Source organism: Bufo gargarizans, chromosome 4 (assembly GCF_014858855.1).
Source record: "Bufo gargarizans isolate SCDJY-AF-19 chromosome 4, ASM1485885v1, whole genome shotgun sequence".
Taxonomy (NCBI): Eukaryota; Metazoa; Chordata; class Amphibia; order Anura; family Bufonidae; genus Bufo; species Bufo gargarizans.
The window spans coordinates 240450152-240473369 of NC_058083.1; the positions used below are offsets into that span (position 1 = coordinate 240450152).

At 39.5% G+C, this 23218-nt stretch overlaps 1 protein-coding gene across 1 annotated transcript in view; it reads left to right on the forward strand.

The window, feature by feature from the left end:
* The window catches only part of LOC122935350 (collagen alpha-1(XIX) chain-like), a 479650-nt gene that overhangs the window by 393401 nt on the left and 63031 nt on the right, over positions 1-23218 (forward strand). Inside the window, exon 12 of the mRNA XM_044291115.1 lies at positions 12515-12559. Within this exon, the coding sequence (XP_044147050.1) occupies positions 12515-12559 (45 nt within the window). The remainder of the gene's footprint in view (positions 1-12514; positions 12560-23218) is intronic.

Genomic DNA, 23218 nt, shown 5'->3' on the forward strand with positions numbered 1-23218 from the left:
CTTCAGTTTTCTTTGTTTAGTTGGATTACTTTAATCTCTCTGTATTGTTGAAACGGAGATGAAATAACCTTTTATTAAAAATGTTACAAAAAACCACATGCTTTCAAAGGGTGTCCTAATTTTTTCACATGACTGTATACTGTACATCATCCACATACTGTGTCTTTTTGCGTAAACTTAAATAATCAGCACCACATATATTGTCTATAGCAGTGATGGTGAACCTTTTAGAGACCGAGTGCCCAAACTGCAACCCAAAACTCACCTTTTTTTGTCGCAAAGTGCCAACATGGCAATGTAACTATATGAATGAATTATATCGTCCATGATATCTTCATCACTATAATAGTCACCTAATTCAGTGCGCTGCCTGTGCTGTTCATAGTACCCCCTGCGCTGATTAATGGTAGCAAAAGTCGAAGGCATATTGGTACACCATAGACTTTTTCCAGGGTGCGGGTGCCCACAGAGAGGGCTCTGAGTGCCGCCTCTGGCACCCGTGCCATAGGTTCGCCATCACTGGTCTATAGTGTGCGTTTAATACACATTCGTGAGATATACAGTACTCCATCCGAAAACTGTTTATTTAGCATAAATTTAAATAATCAGGGGCCAGTCCTCATCTACTGTCTCTGTAGTGTGTGTGTGTAATACACATCCGTGACATATACAGTACTCCATTTGAAAACTGTTTCTTTAGGGCAAATTCCAATAATCTGGGCCTAATCTAGTGTCCATAGTGTGTGGCTTTCTGTGACATATACAGTACTCCATCCGAAAACTGTTTCTTTAGCTTAAATTTAAATAATCTGGGCCTAATCTAGTGTCCATAGTGTGTTGTTTTCTGTGACATATACAGTATGCCATCCAAAAACTGTTTCTTTAGCGTAAATTTAGATAATCAGGGGTCAGTCCTCATCTACTGTCCCTGTAGTGTGTGTGTGTAATACACATCCATGACATATACAGTACTCCCTCCGAAAACTGTTTCTTTTGAGTAAATTCCAATAATTAATCTAGTGTCCATAGTGTGTTGTTTTCTGTGACATATAGAGTACGCCATCCGAAAACTATTTCTTTAGGGCAAATTCCAATAATCTGGGCCTAATCTACTGTCCATAGTGTGTGGCTTTCTGTGACATATACAGTATGCCATCCGAAAACTTTCTTTAGGGCAAATTTAACTAATCTGGGCCTAATATAGTGTCCATATTCTGTGGGTTTCTGTGACATATACTGTCCTGCATCCGAAAACTGTGTCTTTAGCGGACTGTAAAACAATCGGCGCCATATCTATTGACAAAACCATTAATATGAAGAAGGCAAACACTAAGGGACGGGGAAGTGGCCATGATGCCGATGGTGCACGCAGAGGCCGTGGCCCAGGGCTCAATAAAAATTTGACTGCTGCCAGTGCACCAGAAAAAAAAAAAACATCCACCGTAGTCAGCTTCATGTCCAACTTAGCTGGGCGGCGCAGGACAACACTGTCGAAGTCGGACCAGTGTGAACAGTTGGTCGGTTGGATTGCTGAAGATAATGCTTCCAGTCGGTTAAGCACCACCCTCTCTTCCACCAAGTCCAGTCTCTGTAGCCAAGAGCCTGGTCAACCGAATCCTCACTCTGATCACCCTTCCTTTCACCACGGAGAGGCTTGCCAAACGAGTGATCCGACACTCGGATATTCTTAGGAGCTCTTTCCAGCGCCACTATTACATTTGGCCCTCACGCCCAGCACGCTTGATGAGGGATCTGAGATATTGTGCTCTGATTCCAAACCTCTCGAGCCTGTACAGTCTCAAGAAGATGGCGGGGGTGAACGGCAATCATTCGTTCACGAGGTGGATGATGATGAGACACAGTTGTCAATCACTGAGGTTGTGGTTAGGTCAAGTCAGGAGAATGAGCAGAGTGAGGAAGTGGAAAAGGAGGTGGTTGACGATGAGGTCACTGACCCAACATGGGAAGGTGAAAAGCCGAGCGAGGACAGCAGTACAGAGGGGGAGGGATCCGCAGCACTGCAACAGACTGGAAGAGGCAGTGGGGTTGCAAAAGGGAGAAGTCGGCCCACACCAAACAGGCCCGCAACCAATACATCGAGCACCCCTATGCGTAAATCTACCTTGCCAAGGGGTAGGTGTTCCGCAGTATGGCGCTTTGTTGATGAAAGTGCAGATGACAAAAGAGTGATAGTTTGCAACCTGTGCCGTACCAAAATGAGTCGGGGCATGAACACTAGCAATCTCCCCACCACCTGCATGATCCACCACATGGCATCCAAGCACCCTAATAAGTAGGTCAAACGCCTGTATCCACAATCTGGGTCTTGGTCACACAACTGCCTTCTCTTCCCCTGTGTTACGCACTGCTGGCCAATCCCCTGTCGAAGGCATAGGCCCGGATGCCCCTTGTCCTGGACCTTCGCATGAACCATCGGCCACAACATCCACTTCCCTGTCCCAGCACAGCGTCCAAATGTCCATAACACAGTGATTTAAACGCAAGCGCAAATACCCACCCACAGACCATAGCACTGAATGCACAACTTTCCAAATTACTGGCCCTTGAAATGTTGCCATTTAGGGTTGTGGACACTGAGGCCTTCCGCAGCCTTATGTTGGCGGCCATCCCTCGGTAAACAGTCCCCAGCCACCACTATTTTTAACTGTGTGCCGTGCCCTTCTTGCACCAGCATGTGTCCCAGAACATCACCCATGCCCTGACCAACGCAGTTACTGGGAAGGTCCACTTAACCACAGACACGTGGACAAGTGCTGGTGGCCAGGGATGCTACATTTCCCAGATGGAACACTGGGTGAATGTTGTGAAGGCCAGGAGTGAGTCGTACCCTGGATTGCGGGCCCTACATCCATCAGGGTCTCTGCCAGCAGCTATGTTACTGGCTCCAACCCCCACTTCTCCTTCTCCACTGCCTCCTCCTCCACTTCCACCTCCAGCAGCAGTCAGCCATCAGTCACTAGCTGGAAGCAGTGTAGCACTGCAGTGGGTAAGCATCAACAGGCCATGCTAAAGTTCATCTGTTCAGTGGACAAACAGCACACCGCTGCAGAGCTGTGGCAGAGTATAAGGGACCAGACTGAACTGTGGCTCTCGCCACTCAACCTAAAACCAGGCATGGTTGTGTCTGACAATGGCCGTAACTTGGTGGCGTCTTTGGAGCTCGGCAACTTGACACACATCCCATGCCTAGCCCATGTCTTAAACTTAGTGGTTCAGCAGTTTATCAAAACCTACGCCAATTTGCCAGAGCTACTAGTGAAGGTGCGCCGCGTGTGTGCCCATTTCCGCAAGTTGCAGCAGCACTTTCACGTTAGGCTGCCTAATTCCTTTGGTGGAGAGGACGAGTAAAACTGCAATACCAGAAGGAACACACAGCAGTTCCAACAAAGGCAGGGCAACACTCTCCAAGGCATGGGACACTTTCATGACACCCCTCTAGCAACTTCACCCTGAAGCGTGGCCTAGTGGTACAAGGAGGGAAAAGTTTTGGAAGATGGTGAAGGAATACATAGCAGACCGTGTCAGCGTGCTAAATGATCTCTCAGTGCCTTACAACTACTGGGTGTCCAAGCTGGACACGTGGCACGAAGTTGCGCTCTACGCATTGGAAGTGCTGGCCTGCCCTGCCACCAGCGTTTTGTGTGAGCGTATATTTAGTGCTGCTAGTGGCATTATAACAGATAAGTGTATCCACTTGTCCAGTGGCAAAGCTGACAGGTTGACTCAGATTAAAATGAACAAGGCCTGGATTGCCCCTGACTTCTCAAATCCACCAGAGAGTTGAGCTGATGATGAACATAAAGGCAATTTCAATCTATCATTTATAAGTACTCAATCTACGGTAGTGTATTCCCATGCACCTTTTCCACCGCAAAAAAATGTATATGGTTGAATTATTTTTTTTTCCTCCTCCTCCTCATCCAGATTGTATATATTCCCGCCACTCTAACTTTTTTTAATACGGTCAGGTCAACTGCAGGCCCTCAACTCAAATGTTTTTATAGGGTCAGCTCAACTGCAGGTCCTCAAATCAATTTTTTTTATAGGGTCAGCTAAACAGCATGCACTTGCATTTAATGTTTTAGAGCATCACCTCATCTGAAGGCACTCGCAAATAATGTTTTAGAGCATCAGCTGAACAACATGCACTTGAAAATAATGTTTTAGAGCATCAGCTGTACAGCATGCACTCGCATATAATGCTTTAGAGTGTCATTTGAACAGCATGCACTTGCATATAATGTTTTAGAGCATCAACTCACCAGCAGGCACTCGCATATAATGTTTTAGAGCGTCAGCTCACCAGCTGGCCTTCACCCCTAATGTTTTAGAGGGTCAGCTCAGCAGCAAGCCCTGACATATAATGTTTTACAGTGTCAGCTCACCAGCAGGCACTTGCATATAATGTTTTAGAGATTCAGCTCCCCAGCAGGCCCTCGCCCCTAATGTTTTAGAGGGTCAGCTCAGCTGCAAGCCCTCACATATAATGTTTTACAGGGTCAGCTTAACTTCAGGCCCTCGCATATAATGTTTTACAGGGTCAGCTCACCTGCAGGCTCTTGCATATAATGTTTTACAGGGTCAGCTCACCTGCAAGAATTCGCATATAATGTTTTACAGGGCCAGTTCACTTGCAGGCCCTTGCATATAATGTTTTATAAGGTCAAGTCAACTGCAGGCCCTCTCATATAATGTTTTACAGGGTCAGCTCACCTGCAGGCCCTCACCTACATTCTTTTACAGGGTCAGCTCACCTTCTGATAATGACAGCGAAGTCTTGCCTGTTAGTACTCTGGCATACATGGCTGACTTCCTGTTAGGTTGCCTTTCCCATGACCCGCTCGTTATATGCATTTTAGACAACACGGATTACTGGTTGTTCACCCTTCTCGACCCCCACTACAAAGATAACTTCTCAACTCTCATTCCTCTGGTGGAGAGGACAAGCAAAACGGTGCTATACCAGAAGGTCCTTGTTGAAAAAGTTGATAGGGCAGACATTACACTGCAGATGTGGTGCTGGTAATATCACTGTCCGCAGCAGACACCGTCTACGGAAAAAGTATACTGTATGTCACAGATAAAAATTTTATGCGCACACGTTACACTGCAGATGTGGCACTGGTAATGTCACTGTCAGAAGCGGACACCGTCTATTGAAAAAGTACACTGGATGTCACAGATATTTTTGGGATGTGCAAACCTTACACTGCAGATGTGGCGCTGGTAATATTACTGTCCGCAGCAGACACCGTCTACGGAAAAAGTACACTGGATGTCACAGATATTTTTTGTATGCGCACACTTTACACTGGAGATGTGGCGCAGCTAATGTCACTGTCCGCAGCGGACACCATCTATGGAAAAAGTACACTGGATGTCACAGATATTTTTTGGATGCGCCCGCTTTACACTGGAGATGTGGCACAGATAATGTCACTGTCCACAGCGGACACCGTCTACAGAAAAAGTACACTGGATGTCACAGATATTTTTTGGATGCGCAAACTTTACACAGGAGATATGGCGCAGCTAATGTCACTGTCCGCAAGAAACGGACATGTTCCATTTTTTTCAGGAACAAAATTGCGGACCCGGATGTGCGGGTGCGCAATTCCGTATCTGGGCAGCACATCGTGCTGCCCTATAGAAATGAATGGGTCTGCAATTTGGCGGAACGAAATTGCGGACGTGTGAATGGACCCTTACAGTGAGGGCAGTACTTACCTGCACGTTTATTGGCTGCGTAGCAGCAAAGAAACGTGCGGGAGGAGACTCGAGCATTGCGTCTGAGCACATGCGGTATTCGGCTGAATACCGCCATGTGCCGAGCATCGAGATGCTTGAGCTGAACTGGTGTTCGGCTGAGCATGCTCGATCAACACTATTTACTAGGAGGGACATCTTAAAATGTTTAGACTGATGATACTAACCCTAATGCTAGATAATGGCAAAAACTTAACAGAAATGTTATGTCTACTTTATATCCATCATAGATTTTTTTTCTGACCTTAAGATATTCCAAACGGTGGAACATGTTTTAAGAGCTGTACCTTTATTAAGAGGTGTGCTCCTTTAAATAAACTTGCCACAATTCACTTCAATGCTTTTTTCAGATTGGCATGTTAAACACCAGTCTTAATACATTTTCATAAATCTGTGAAATAATGCATGTACAGTACAATATGTCCATACCCATTTGAAGGTGTGACCCCCAGAAGACACCCCTTGCCAGAGTGCTGTAATCTCCTCACAGCTTACCAAGCACCCACGGCAATCTGAATTTGATGACCTACCCTGAAGATAACAACTTTAATTTTGAGAAGCAAGATTTTTGACTGACCTTCTTCCAATTCATCTGTAAAATACCCTCTACTTTTAGGTTCTTTATATTATTCTTATTACTCCTCCACCAAACCTTTTCCTGTATCTGTAAATTGCTGAGGAGGAATTTTAGATAATTTCTCCCTGCCAGTCATCAATATTTCTGGGATGCTTTGAATATATAGCTCTATTCAGGTCATGCAACCAAATCTTGCTAAGGTCAGGAACTCTGACTTGGTTATTCCAAAATATAAATTATCTTCTATATCAACCAATCTGAATTTCCTGTGTGCAGGACTGAGTCATAGTCCTGTAGCATTCCCCAGTTTATCTTCAGCTTAAGGTCATGGATTGCTGCCCTTACATTCTCTTATAAAATGTGTTGATGAATATAATTTATTGTTTCCTTAATGATTATAATGTGTCTAGTCCCATGATGCTCCCTCCATTATGTTTCATAGTTGAGATGAAGTTTTGGAGTTCTTGTGGTGTGTTTACAAGGACACTAAAATGGAAGATGCTGCTGCCCAAAAAAAACCATTTCAAACTGTCTTAAGTTTTTCACGAGACCATTTGGATGCTTCATAGTGTTTCTGGTAAAATATCCTATGAACAAATATTTGGAAGAAAACAATACCAAAACCTCAAATACCAAAGCCGTGAAGCATAATAGATTGTGGTTTAAGGATGCTTTTCTGTCTCAGCGTCTGGACACCATGAGGGAACAGGAATTCAAAGGTCCCATTCACACGACCAGATTTTTGGTCAATATCCGATCTGCACTTTTTGCGAATCAGATGCAGACTTATTATTTTAAATGGGGCTGCAAGAAATAGTGTGCTGTCTGCATCCATGTCAGTTCCACAGTCCCGCAAAAAAAGATTTAACTGTTTGTTGGATAACAATAGGCATTGTTATAATGGGTCCACAAAAATAAGAGATGCAACAAAGATGTTAAATGTATTTTTGGGCAGATCCGTGTTTTGCGGGCTGCAAAATACATACGGTGGTGTAAATGCACCCTAAGATATATTATAAACATTTTACTGGAGAATGCAATGGGCAAAAGTCCATGGCCTTAAGCTGAAAAGACATCCGGTGATGCAAGACATCCGGTGATGCAAAAGTTTTAGATTTTAGAAAAACAGACTTTTCAAAAATGAAATTAGTCATAAATGAGTCCTTATCAGACTGGAACGGATTACATGGAGTCCAGGAGAAATGGGACTACTTAAAAGGTGCATTATTGAAGGCAACAGAAAATTGCATTAGACTTGTCAGTAAAAGCAAAAAAAGGAAGAGACCACTGTGGTACTCAGCAGAAGTGGCCCAAATCATTAAAAATAAAAAGCTAGCATTTTGTAATTATAAAAAAAAACTGAGCAATGAAGATAAGGAAATCTACAAGATTAGGCAGAAAGAGGCCAAGCAAGTTATAAGAACTTCTAAAGCGCAGGCAGAAGAAAAACTAGCTCAGTCTATGAAAAAAGGGGATAAGACATTCTTCAGATATATAAATGAAAAAAGGAAATTAAAACAAGGAATAACTAAATTAAAAACAAAGGACGGAAGGTACGTAGAAGAGAATAAAGGGCTAGCCGACTGCCTTAATGAATACTTCTGTTCAGTTTTTACAAAAGAAAAAGAAGAAGGACCTCCACTAGAAAGTATGACTAATAAATCGTTTGATGCATGTGTATTTACAGAGGAAGATGTTCTAAGTTTGCTGTCTAAAGTGAAGACAAATAAGTCACAGGGGCCTGATGAGATACACCCAAAATTATTAAAAGAGCTTAGTGGTGAGCTGGCAAAACCGTTAACAGATTTATTTAACCAATCATTAGTAACAGGAGTCGTCCCGGAAGATTGGAAATTGGCAAATGTCGTGCCCATTCACAAGAAAGGTAGTAGGAAGGAATCGAGCAACTATAGACCAGTGAGTCTGACATCAATAGTAGGCAAATTAATGGAAACCCTATTAAAGGATAGGATTGTGGAACATCTAAAATCCCATGGATTGCAAGATGAAAAACAACATGGGTTTACGTCAGGGAGATCATGTCAAACTAATCTTATAGATTTTTTTGACTGGGTGACTAAAATAATAGATGGTGGAGGTGCAGTAGACATCGCATATCTAGATTTTAGTAAGGCTTTTGACACTGTCCCACATAGAAGACTTATCAATAAACTGCAGTCATTGAGCATGGACTCCCATATTGTTGAGTGGATTAGGCAGTGGCTGAAAGACAGACAACAGAGGGTTGTAGTCAATGGAGAACATTCAAAACAAGGTCATGTTACCAGTGGGGTTCCACAGGGATCTGTACTGGGACCAATTTTGTTTAATATCTTCATAAGTGATATTGCAAAAGGCCTCGATGGTAAGGTTTGTCTTTTTGCTGATGACACAAAGATATGTAACAGGGTTGATGTTCCTGGAGGGAAACGCCAAATGGAAAAGGATTTAGGAAAACTAGAAGAATGGTCAGAACTCTGGCAACTGAAATTTAATGTTGATAAGTGCAAGATAATGCACCTGGGGCGTAAAAACCCAAGGGCAGAATATAGAATATTTGACACAGTCCTGACCTCAGTATCTGAGGAAAGGGATTTAGGAGTAATTATTTCAGAAGACTTAAAGGTGGGAAGACAATGTAATAGAGCAGCATGAAATGCCAGCAGAATGCTTGGATGTATAGGGAGAGGTATAAGCAGTAGAAAGAGTGAAGTGCTTATGCCGCTGTACAGAACACTGGTGAGACCTCACTTGGAGTATTGTGCGCAGTACTGGAGGCCATACAGTGGAGGAAATAATTATTTGACCCCTCACTGATTTTGTAAGTTTGTCCAATGACAAAGAAATGAAAAGTCTCAGAACAGTATCATTTCAATGGTAGGTTTATTGTAACAGTGGCAGATAGCACATCAAAAGGAAAATCGAAAAAATAACTTTAAATAAAAGATAGCAACTGATTTGCATTTCATTGAGTGAAATAAGTATTTGAACCCTCTAACAAAAAAAGACTTAATACTTGGTGGAAAAACCCTTGTTTGCAAGCACAGAGGTCAAACGTTTCTTGTAATTGATGACCAAGTTTGCGCACATTTTAGGAGGAATGTTGGTCCACTCCTCTTTGCAGATCATCTCTAAATCCCTAAGGTTTCGAGGCTGTCTCTGTGCAACTCTGAGCTTGAGCTCCCTCCATAGGTTTTCGATTGGATTAAGGTCCGGAGACTGACTAGGCCACTCCATGACCTTAATGTGCTTCTTCTTGAGCCACTCCTTTGTTGCCTTTGCTGTATGTTTTGGGTCATTGTCGTGCTGGAACACCCATCCACGACCCATTTTCAGTTTCCTGGCAGAGGGAAGGAGGTTGTCGCTCAGGATTTCACGATACATGGCTCCGTCCATTTTCCCGTTTATGCGAATAAGTTGTCCTGTGCCCTTAGCAGAAAAACACCCCCAAAGCAAAATGTTTCCACCCCCATGCTTGACGGTGGGGACGGTGTTTTGGGGGTCATAGGCAGCATTTTTCTTCCTCCAAACACAGCGAGTTGAGTTAATGCCAAAGAGCTCTATTTTGGTCTCATCAGACCACAGCACCTTCTCCCAGTCACTCTCTGAATCATTCAGGTGTTCATTGGCAAACTTCAGACGGGCCTGCACATGTGCCTTCCTGAGCAGGGGGACCTTGCGAGCCCTGCAGGATTTTAATCCATTGCGGTGTAATGTGTTTCCAATGGTTTTCTTGGTGACTGTGGTCCCTGCTAATTTGAGGTCATTAACTAACTCCTCCCGTGTAGTTCTAGGATGCTTTTTCACCTTTCTCAGAACCATTGACACCCCACGAGGTGAGATCTTGCGTGGAGCCCCAGAGCGAGGTCGATTGATGGTCATTTTGTGCTCCTTCCATTTTCGAACAATCGCACCAACAGTTGTCACCTTCTCTCCCAGCTTCTTGCTAATGGTTTTGTAGCCCATTCCAGCCTTGTGCAGGTCTACAATTTTGTCTCTGACATCCTTGGACAGCTCTTTGGTCTTTCCCATGTTGGAGAGTTTGGAGTCTGCTTGATTGATTGATTCTGTGGACAGGTGTCTTTTATACAGGTGACTAGTTAAGACAGGTGTCCTTAATGAGGGTGACTAATTGAGTAGAAGTGTCTAACCACTCTGTGGGAGCCAGAACTCTTAATGGTTGGTAGGGGTTCAAATACTTATTTCACTCAATGAAATGCAAATCAGTTGCTATCTTTTATTTAAAGTTATTTTTTCGATTTTCCTTTTGATGTGCTATCTGCCACTGTTACAATAAACCTACCATTGAAATGATACTGTTCTGAGACTTTTCATTTCTTTGTCATTGGACAAACTTACAAAATCAGTGAGGGGTCAAATAATTATTTCCGCCACTGTATCTCCAGAAGGATATAGATACTCTAGAGAGAGTTCAGAGAAGAGCTACTAAACTAGTACATGGATTGCAGGATAAAACTTACCAGGAAAGGTTAAAAGACCTTAATATGTATAGCTTGGAAGAAAGAAGAGACAGAGGGGATATGATAGAAACTTTTAGATACATAAAGGGAATCAACTCGGTAAAGGAGGAGAGCATATTTAAAAGAAGAAAAACTACCACAAGAGGACACAGTTTTAAATTAGAGGGGCAAAGGTTTAAAAGTAATATAAGGAAGTATTACTTTACTGAGAGAGTAGTGGATGCATGGAATAGCCTTCCTGCAGAAGTGGTAGCTGCAAATACAGTGAAGGAGTTTAAGCATGCATAGGATAGGCATAAGGCCATCCTTCATATAAGATAGGGCCAGGGGCTATCCATAGTATTTAGTATATTGGGCAGACTAGATGGGCCAAATGGTTCTTATCTGCCGACACATTCTATGTTTCTATGTTTCTATATTCATCTTATATAACGCCCTTGTTCATGGATTGGTATACACTAAGGACATTTATGTAAAAAAAAAAGAAGCTAATTTTATTTACTGCTAATGAAACTCTAAAAACACAATATTCTGTAGCTTACATTGTATGTTCATTTGTTCAACTATATATTTTTTTTAAACAGTTTTTTTGTTTGAGTGCAATCAGTTGATTCTGACTGGCAGAATATTAACCTTTAATTCTGTCCAGTAAAATGATCGCACTAAAGTTAATATGATCCATTAGAATTTCTTCTTCATCTGTATATAAAGGGGTTGTGCAGGGGTTTTGTATTGATGACCTATCCTCATGATAGCATCAGACTATTCGTTGTTTCAGCTGCTAGACATGTGATCTGTTGATTGTAAGGGCTGCCTTTTAAAATGGTTGTTCAGTTGGCACAGTTCCTTTAAGGTACAGAATAATGGGATTGTGCAGGCAGTATTTGATGATTTATCCCCAGAATGGAGTGAATTTGTCCTGAGTGCTGTTCATTGTTCTGGTTTACTTTCTCCTGCTATCAGTGGTGGACTAACATGCTGAGTAGGTTTACTGTCCCCCACCCCAATGCTGGTGCAGTGCAGTGATCTCATAGGGAATCAGATAAAGTGGCCTAGACACCTTTCATTCATTTATCCCTACTTCTAAATTAATAGAACTGTATAGCCATATTTCTCTCTAGACAGCACAAAATTAAATAAGGGGGAGGGGGGGGGGCTTACATACCATAGGTATCTTTGAGGCTATTTGTGAGGGACTATTTTCTATGAATACAAGGAAGAGATTAACAAGAGCCAATGGCAATTCTTCCTGGGAGATGCATGTGCTTATTAATTTGCTTCTCACTGGTTACATAATGAGTATAAAAGCTTTAAAAGAGTTTTACATTTGTGGAATAACCCCTTTAACTTTAATATGATTTTTCTGGTCTACATGGATCCATCAGAAAACTAGCCATCATTAAGAAAAAAAACTAACTGGTGGGAAGTCAGGTTAAAATATTAATTGGATGCAGATGATATATAATGAGTTGGCACAGGTAGATATGGGTGCTCAGTGTTACAAATGCAAATAGACAAGTATGCCAGCAATTATGCTTCTTTCTGTTGTATTCCAAAAAACTGTACATCATGGGGCACATTTATTAAGAACTGAGTTTTAATATGTAATTAATTTCTCAGTAGAGAAATTTCATTTAATCTTTTTTTCTTTCTTCTTTTTATTTTACAGGGAGAACCTGGTCTTGATGGTAACAAAGGAGAAAAGGGAGACTTAGTAAGTATGTCTTCTAGTTTTTATTTACCCAAATGGAGCCTCAGATCCAATTTTTACACCTTAAAATTTTTATGCCAGAAAGCATCTGGATCCTCGTCGGATCCCATATTATGGTCAATGTGGTCCTGGGGTGAATGGTTGTATTTGACTAGGTGGGATTTAGTGAGCTCTGGCAGAATGTTCTTTTCTGGAACAACCTGACAGATCTGACAAATGGAGGTTTGAACCCACCACTAGTAATTTTAAAATCTTTTAATTTTTTTAATTACATTTTTTTTGTAAATAGTATAACACAACAAGAATGGAGAGCTCAAACACCCTAAAGGGATGGATAGCGGTCGGTTCACTGCTAACTGGGTCACCTACCCAGTATAAAGGGAAATTCAAAAGATGCAAATAGGCAGGCACACCACCTTTTGTCGCTAGTGTTAGATAAAAGATTATTTATTGTTAAACAATCAATAATAAAATTAGATCAACATAAAAATGATTGTAAAAAAAAAATAAGAAATAAAAAAATACTATATAGAACACCTTAAAATAAAAAGAAAAGATAATACACACCCTACAATGTAACAGTATAGTGCACTATACGTTCACTGGTGAGGTAGGTATATAAGTAGCTCATGCAGATATATCATGTAAACATGCTCCTAGATATATAAAAATCACAGCATGTTCAGCAATAAATCACAAGCTGTAATCTGTATCCATATAGTCACTTGACTGTCACTTCCTAGAGGAAGATGGTATATCAAATATATATCAGGTGATTGCGCCAAAAGTTTCCAGTAATATAGATAAATGCAGATCAAAAGGGTTTTTCAATAGTTCAATGTATAAGACTTGCTGTTACATTCACAGTTTGTTGGTGTGTGTCAGTTCACCATTTCTTTCAATAGATGTTCACTGTATTATTTAATAAATTGTTGCCTCTTTGCGGCTCTTACCACTATGGTTGTTCCGTGATATATCAGGTCTTTAATTGGGCATCACACTCATGTAGTTTTTTAGGATGCTAATTCCATGTGGCAAGGACGCTGTGCTACGATCTCATGCTATTTCTGCAATGTCTCGTTCTCACAAAGCAGTCAGGTTGTTCGGTGAGCTGACCCGATCATGTGATGAATTCTGGGTCATGTGATTCTGTCGGCTGACCCGGTCATATGATGAATTCTGGGTCAGGTGACCTTTTCTGAAGGTCCTGCTCACAGGTCCTTGTAGGTTGGTCTTACCCTTATTGAAGAGTAAGGATAAATCTTTACCGGCAAAAATGTAGAACATAAAGAACAGCTGTATTCTTATTCCTTTTGGTTTGGACCAGTAGAAGAAATATGGCGATGGAGAACAAACTAACAGACGTGTTTTGAGGCTACTTGCCTCTTCCTCAGTGGCTACAGAACTGTGCTCCTCTTTGTAGTCTTTTATAGGCCTCTTAATTAAGACACCAATAAGACCTGGGATGGATCCATACAAAATTCATGGAAAATGTGGTTTGGAGTTTCATTCATTCTATTTTCATTCGTAATCTGCATCTTTTGTATACATATCTCAGCTTCGTACACATTAGTAGTCCTATGGTCAAAACAGCCTTGTATTCACCAGTCAAATAAATACAGTTAAAACCACACTGCATTTCCAATGCGTTATCTGTGCATTTGTCAAAATTGTTTCAACTATCATCATAATGGTGATTGTAGTATGTTGCCAAGAGAGGCTAATAGTGTATCAATTAAAGGTAAAAAAAACGTGACAATCATAATGCATACATAGCGGTGCAGGGTTATGTACGGACCTGGGGGCAAGCGGAGATCAGGGTGCTGGAAATAAGACATCCTGACCCTGATGCTCCATTGGCCCCAGGCACCCACATCACAAAAAACCAAACACCTCTAAGTCTGCGTTTAGGCCTTTATGGACCAATGTGTTGAACTCAAATATTCTCCTCAATTCTATACGGGACATATTCGTAATATCCTTACTCTTGAATAAGGGCAAGACCAACCTACAAGGACCTGTGACCAGGACCTTCAGAAAAGATCACCTGACCCAGAATTCATCACATGATCGGGTCAGCCGACCGAATATCATGACCCAGAATTCATTATATGATGGGGTTAGCTCACTGAACCAACTGACTGCTGTGTGAGAACGAGACATCGTGGAAATAGTGTGAGATTGTAGAACAGCGTCCTTGCCACATGGAATTAGCATCCTAAAAAACTACATGAGTGTGATGCCCTATTAAAGACCTGATATACCACGGAACAACCATAGTGTTAAAGGGAGTCTGTCACCTCCACATGTCCATACACAGTTCTTACATGGCTCTGTAGCACACCTATACAGGATTGTAACGGTACCTTTGTTCTTTTCTTTAGACTTGGACCAGCAGGAAAAACTAAGTTTAATTCATATGCAAATGAGCACTCGCAAGTGCCCAGGGGAGGAGTTCAGTGTGTAGGTGCCCAGGCTGCTCTGCCTTCTTTTCACTTTACTCCTCCCAGCCTCTGCCTTTGCCCGCCCTCCAAATCTCTTGCCTCATCGATAGGTCAGGACTTGGAGGGTGGGCAAAGGCAGAGGCTGGGAGGAGTAAAGTGTAGGTGTGCTACAGAGCCATGTAAGCACTGTATATGGACATGTGGAGGTGACAGACTCTCTTTAAGAGCCTCAAATAGGCAACAATTTAATAAATAATACAGTGAACATCTATTGAAATAAATGGTGAGCTGACACAAACAAACTGTGAATGTAACAGCAAGCCTTATACATTGAACTATTAACAAACCCTTTTGATCTGCATTTATCTATATTACTGGAAACTTTTGGCACAATCACCTGCTATATATTTGACATACCATCTTCCTCTAGGAAGTGACAGTTAAGTGACTATATAGATACAGATTAAGGCTTGTGATATATTGCCGAACATGTTGTGATTTTTATATACCTAGGAGTATGTTTACATGATATATCTGCATGAGCTACTTATATACTTACCTCACCAGTGAATGTATAGTGCACTATACTGTTACATTGTAGGGTGTGTATTTTCTTTTCTTTTTATATTAAGGTGTTCAGTATAGTATTTTTAAATTTCAATTTTTTTACAATAATTTCTATGTTAAGCCAATTTTATTATTGATTGTTTACCAATAAATAATTTTTTATCTAACACAAGCGACAAAAGGTGTTGCACCCTTTAAACAATAACATTTCTTTAACGTGCATGCCAATGAATTCTACAGTCTAGCATGAGATTAAGAAAAATAAATCCTCAAAACATCTATAAAGAATTCAAAAAAGACATTTAAGCATACAGTATGTGAAAGCAGCCTTATGGACCAAATAAGTAAGTAGAATGTCTCACAGTTTACCAGTCAGCAGTATAAAGACTCTGTTTACGACAGCATGTATTATGAGATATGTAATCATATTTATTTTTGGTTATAGTAAATGATTACATTTCCAGGTTTAGGGCACATCATTTCCCAAACTGAAACAGTGTAACTATATTTCCCTGTCTAGCTATAGTATGTACAATGATAATCTGACTTAAAATGAAGAAATTGTGCATTTTGTATAAAAACACAAAATCAGTTGCATATGGAAAATGGTTAGTAAATATGTGTGAGTGGCTTTGCAAAAAAAAATGGGCCAAAAATCTAGCTGTTGCGATGAACAGTTTCAACAATTTAGTCTTCTTTTATTAATGTAGAAACAGTAAAATTTTATATATCAAAATTATAAATTCTGGTTCACATTTGGTAGCACTAGACTAATATGATGCTATGCAATGTATGACTGAAGAGATAATAAGGGAATGTATTAAGTGACCCTATGATTTCAGAATTAAAGGCTCTATTTCCTAGAAATGCAACAGAATGTGAGATAAGTCACTGTAACACCATAGATCAGAATGAAGTACACTGCAATACACCATTTGTCAAATCCACATGAATACCACAATAGTTGCTAAATTGCTTTTTGAGCCGTCATGGCTGGAAATTGATTCAAGTATTTATATTTTATTTTATGCTTCTGGCAAACTTATACTACTGGAGCTGCTATCTTTCATAGGAATGCAAATTCCAATATCCATATTAAACTATAAAGAGAAGAGTAATATGAAACGACTCGGTTTCTGCACCTCTCTAGAGGGACCTAAAGCTTCAGGCAAGATAATTCCAGCTTCAAGAGGTTTCATGGCGTTATCATCTGCATTTCCAAAAATAGCCCTTTTTGACTATCTGTAGTATCTGTTAAGCTTTGCAAATAGGTTTTGATTTCTCGAGATGGGCACCTTTCTCCAGCTTGGAATGACTTGTTAATTATTTACAAGTGCCTTAGCAGCTGTGTCAAATTTTTTGGAGATTTGAGACCCGTTGGTTGATGTCATGGATATTAAATTTGCAGTTGTTGCTGCCATTCCTTTATTGTGTTATTGAGACAGAGATCATGTTTAGTTCGAGGCATTATGTACTTATTATAATATCTATACTGGGATCTTACTTATCATTTTATGTTATATATATTCTTTATAATCTTTTATGGTCTTCAGATTATAATAATTTGCCAATTATGGATTATATTCAATAGAGGGTTTCGGTCTGGAATCAGAAGTCTGCGGTGCATGTGGTGGGATGAGTCCCAGTAGAATATAGCAGGAATCCTGGCACTTGCTCTCTTCATTCAATTAATCTCTTTTATTGTTCATAGGTATTGTTATAACAGGTACTCGTTTTGGCCCATCCTGACATCAACCTTTATCAGCCTGTTATAACAATACCTGTGAACAATGAGAAAAAATAATTGACTGAAGAGAGCTAGTCCCGGGATTCCTATAGATTAAATGGATTATGACCTTGGAAATCTTGGTTATACTGTTTTATAATAGTTATTATTGATTCTGTTTAATATATACTACATACTGTATGTTTGTTCTTATACAATATATTAATGTATGTACACAAGTATATACCTAGTCAAGATTTGTTATTTTGCAAATCAAATTGCCGTTAATCATACAACAGAATTATTCTTATCAAAAACAATATAATTAGGAAAGACAATCACTGTATTAAACAATATTGTTCCTAAAAATTTGTCTATCAAATTAGGGATCATAGTGTACTGACTGGCCTGCAACTTCTATAAAAAAAAAAATAACAGGCAAAAGTTTTCCTTTTTAATATATTTGCAAACATTTCTAAAATTTAGTTTTTATTTTCATATTAAGGGGGATTGAGTGGAGACTGATGTAGTAAAACTTCATTTTTTTTTATTTTAGCACATCTATACACATGCCCTACCAAGTGCTGGGAAATATTTTCTAGGGAAAAACATCTTACAGACTTCCTTTAAAACAATACATAATATGACTGAGTCTATTTTTACAAATTGTCATACCTATAATGATGCCATGGAGGTTTCATTTGTACAGGTATTTGGAAAGTTTTATTTTCTGGAGAAAGAAAATAAAACTACTAACTTGGGAGCTCTGCTATGTACAAAATTGTTGGAGGGTTTGAAAGGAAATAAAACTGCCATGGGTAACAGAGATAAAGCAGTATGTACTGCATTCATTTCAACCAGTATTATTTATCATTTGAGGTATAATTGTTTTTTAACAGTTATAATTGAGTAAAATATCGAGAGATGGACATATAGCAAAAGCTAAAATTATTCAATCTATTGCTACAGATGCCACTCAACACAAATTTTACATTAGAAATGTAATGCCTGTCCATCTTTTCATGAGTTACGTGCCTACCGTCCATAGACCATAAATGTTTGATCCGTCCACATTTATCTCTGCTAGGATGCTTCTGAAAATCCTTGCAGAGGCGGCAGCTGCAGAAGAGGGGAGCCAATTGTCAGTGACAGCCAATGTCCCTAGTTTTTTTTTAACTGTCCCTGTCTTCTCAATTGCTGTATACTTAGCAGTCAATTAGAACTGTGTATATAGGCAGAGGCAATGCCGCTTTTATGTTCTAGTCCTAGCAGTCACTTGATTACTAGGAGCTGGGTACTGGCAGGAGCTGCTGGGTCTTAACAGACCCAGATCAGCTCTGTAGTGCATATCAGAAAGCTGTATTCCTCCTGTAACTGAGGCTAATATGTAACCCAAGTTAGAGAAGAACTCATAAATAAATAAAATATGAAATTTTAAGTGCCCCTAAAGTTGTGTCATGAAATTTTTAGAGGCCTAAAGTGTAAAAAAATTTATAATAAAGAAAAAATATAATAATTAAATAATGCCACTGCTAACCCACACTGTAGCTTCTAGCTCCACTCCCTGAAACTGTAAGCTATATATTCCCTATATCAAAACTACTGTAACAGAAAGAGGGGACACAATTTAAACATATTTTAGTTGCACTTAGTGCTAATAAAAAAGTCTAATTGTGACAAACGGTATTAATCACTATTTTCCCCAATTTTCTTTTACATTTTTCTGGGTTTAAAGTAAATAAAAAAAAGGGTGCCATAAAATAAAGCCCAATACTGAGGAAAGATGCAAAAATGATTTAAATAATCAAATAAAAAAAGGTAAATCGTTCAATGCCACATGTACTAAAAGAAAATGTAAATATGTCTGGTTGGGAACGGGATTAAAAGCCATGGTATTGGGCTGGGTAAAGACATGTTTTGACCGTTTCTGTCATGTCTTTTTTTATTAACTATTTGTATCCCCTGTAAGATGTTCCAGAATTGTCATTTTATAAATAATGCAAGCATTTACTAAAACAGACATATCAAGAGAGCTGATAGGCTGTCTTTAAAGAGCTCTTATCACTATGAAATGTAGTGTAATCTGCAGGCGGCATGTTTACAGGGCAGGAGGAGCTGAGTAGATTGATATATAGAATTAAGAGTATATATTATACTTTTATATCGCTATTCTTTCTAGCTCAGTATCCAAGTGGGTGGTCTTAACACTGACTGACAACATCTATACAGTTTTTCTTATACAGGGAATGCTATCATTTACTAACAAGATGGCCAACTTGGCTATCTGTCACCAGTGACCCTCCTTTTAAACTGTTTTCACAGACACATACGGTAGCTGTGGTTCACCTGACTAAAATATAGTTTTTCTGTTGCTGATCTGAGGTACTAATCCAGAGTTATGAATTTTTCTTAATATGCAAATTAAGACTTTGTTGCAATGGACCATTGCTGTTGCTCTTGTTGCACCCAAACTCCATTAATTTCTGTTTACTGCCCCTCTCTGGCTGCTTTGCCACTGCCTGGCCCTGTCAATCAAAGCAGCCAGGGAGGGGCTGGTCACAGAAAGGAGAGGAGCTTGGGTGGAGCAAGAACAACAGTGATGCCTTCATTGCACCAAAAGCCTAATTTGCATATTAAGAAAGGGTATCATAACTCTGGAATGGAGCCTCAAATCAACAAAAGATATACAGCGTTATATAATCAGGTTAACCCCAGCTATGTGTCTATTCAAGCAGTTTGTCAGGGACGTTGCCGGTGACAGATTCCTTTTAATAAATAAAATACAAATTATACTGAATCTTTTCCCATAAAACGATATATTAATCTGCTCAGCTGCTCCTGCTCTATAATATGCTGCTTACAAATTGCATTTCAAGGTGACATATTCTCTTTAAAGCTGGTGAAACTACACAGCTTTTTAGGTTCTTATTTCATAAACATGTGCCCAGATTTACCACCACATATTGTAAGGAGTTTAACTCACATATCCATAAAAGGCAAACTACACATATACATATGGCTACTTCCTTATGCTAGATTTAGAATTTCCAAAGCTTGTATACAAGCAATTACATTTGATATTTCTGTCATCAACTTCCTAGGAATTCCTCACTTCCACATGAAATATGATTGCCCTAGATACAATATAGCCTTGTTATGCTTGCAGTTTTATTAAGAAAAGAAAATGCCTTTTACATCCCTGGTACAAATTAGTTTTTTATCTTAAGAAACAGGTAGCTGTCTGAGATTCTGATATATTCCAGCTTTAGTGGAATATAGGTTGCACCTGAGTCCCCTTCTATAATCATAATTCAGTCAATACTGCAATGCAACTGTAGCAAAGCAAGTGTAGGTAATTCACATGAGAGTGTCTCTATTGAATATGCAATGTTGGTATTTGTGTGGCTCGGTTACAAATGCACAGTTACATTGCTATGATACATTGCATAATTTACACAGTAGTAAAGAATGTGCTTCATATATCAGAATAATAGAACCCAGTGACTATAGGATGAACTCTTTTTTCTGGTTTCTGCTTAGTGCTTGCTACATACTGTATATCATGGGTAAAATAGATGCATTACAACTGTAGGAACATTCCCAAGTTGGCTTAGATTATTGAACAACTCTGAAATACGATTCAGGTGTCCCTGTGTGGTGTTTATCTCCCAAATTTCTTCATTCCATATCCGAAGGAAATCTCAGTGAGTTTACCAACAAAAAGTTTCTGTACAAAAGAGGCCCAGAACGATCTAACAAAAGACCTTTTAGTTGAAGCACCCTCTAGTGGCAAAACAGATGTAAAACATGCTAGTATGTATCCAAATATACAAAAAAAAAACAATAAGTAGAAATAAAAAATAAATTTATAAAAAATAAAATAGTTCCAAATTCATACACTGATCCTCCATATACACATTAAACATCTCAAACTGTTGATATATTCTAGTTTCCATTTAGACTCTAAAAAAGCCCTATTCACGCTAAAAATAAAATATGTCTCTCAATCCCTACATATAAAACATGATGGTACAGACATTACTTAAAATTAAATGGAGACTAAAGGGAAAAAGGCAGGCATAACAATGGTAATACAAATAAAATAAAGATATCTTACTTAAAATATCTCCAGTTTTAATTTTGACTCTTTACAAATTAGTCTCTGTTCACATTGGTCTTATTTGTTTTCTGACAGTGATATCTAGAATTACCTACAGTAATATTTATCTAAGACCTGCCCGCTATGCTGTACCTGTAGTGAAATATAGGAGAGGTCGAAGGGTAATAAACAAATCCCAATTTATCAATGAAATATTGAAAACTGATCTATCATAGCTGTGAAGGCTTTAATGTGAACAAAAGACTTAAAGCTGTTAATATTTGCACTTTTTACATACTGTATATTTATCATAAAAAATAGAGATGAGCAAAGTTATAGAAAATTCAATTTGGCTGCTTTGCTGAATTTGACAAAGAAATTCACTTCATACCAAATTACTTAGTCACAAGTGCATTTACAGTCAAGTCCATAAATATTGGGATACTGCCACAGTTCTAACATTTTTAGCTCTATACACCATGACAATGAATTTGAAATGAAACAATCAAGATGTGCTTTAACTGCAGACTGTCAGCTTTAATTTGAGGGTATTTACATCCAAATCAGATGAACGGTGTAGGAATTACAATAGTTTGCATATGTGCCTTCTACTTGTTTTGAAACCAAAAGTAATGGGGCAATTGGCTTCTCAGCTGTTCCATGGCCAGGTGTGTGCTATTTTCCCAATTACAATGAGCAGATAAAAGATCCAGAGTTCATTTCAAGTGTGCTATTTGCATTTGGAATCTGTTGCTGTCAACTCTCTGATGAAAATAAGTGAAGCAAGCCATCATCATTAGGCTGAAAACACAAAACAAACCCATCAGAGAGATAGCAAAAACATTAGGCGTGGCAAAAACACTGTTTGGAATTATCTTAAAAAGAAGGAGCGCACCGGTGAGCTCAGCAACACAAAAAGACCCGGAAGACCACTGAAAACAACTGTGGTGGATGACCGAATAATTATTTCCCTGGTGAAGAAAACACCCTTGACAACAGTTGGCCAGATCAAGAACACTCTCAAGGAGGTAGGTGTATGTGTGTCAAAGTCAACAATCAAGAGAAGACTTCACCAGAGTTAATACAGAGGGTTCACCACAAGATGTAAACCTTTGGTGAGCCTCAAAAACAGGAAGACCAGATTAGAGTTTGCCAAACGACATCTAAAAAAAGCCTTTACAGTTCTGGAACAACATCCTATGGACAGATGAGACCAAGATCAACTTGTACCAGAGTGATGGGAAGAGAAGAGTATGGAGAAGGAAAGGAACTGCTCATGAGCCTAAGCATATCACCTCATCAGTGAAGCATGGTGGTGGTAGTGTCATGGCGTGGGCATGTATGGATGCCAATGGAACTGGTTCTCTTGTATTTAGTGATGATGTGACTGCTGACAAAAGCAGCAGGATGAATTCTGAAGTGTTTCGGGCAATATTATCTGCTCATATTCAGCCAAATGCTTCAGAACTCATTGGACGGTGCTTCACAGTGCAGACAATGACCCAAAGCTTACTGCAATGTTATGCAATGGCCAAGTCAATCACCTGACCTGAATCTGATTGAGCATGCATTTCACTTGCTGAAGACAAAACTGAAAGGAAAATGCCCCAAGAACAAGCAGGAACCGAAGACAGTTACAGTAGAGGCCTGGCAGAGCATTACTAGGGATGAAACCTGATTTGGATGTAAATACCCTCAAAGTAAAGCTGACAGTCTGCAGTTAAAGCACATCTTGTTCATTTCATTTCAAATCTATTGTGGTGGTGTATAGAGACAAAAATGTTAGAATTGTGTCGATGTCCCAATATTTATGGTTCTGACTGTAT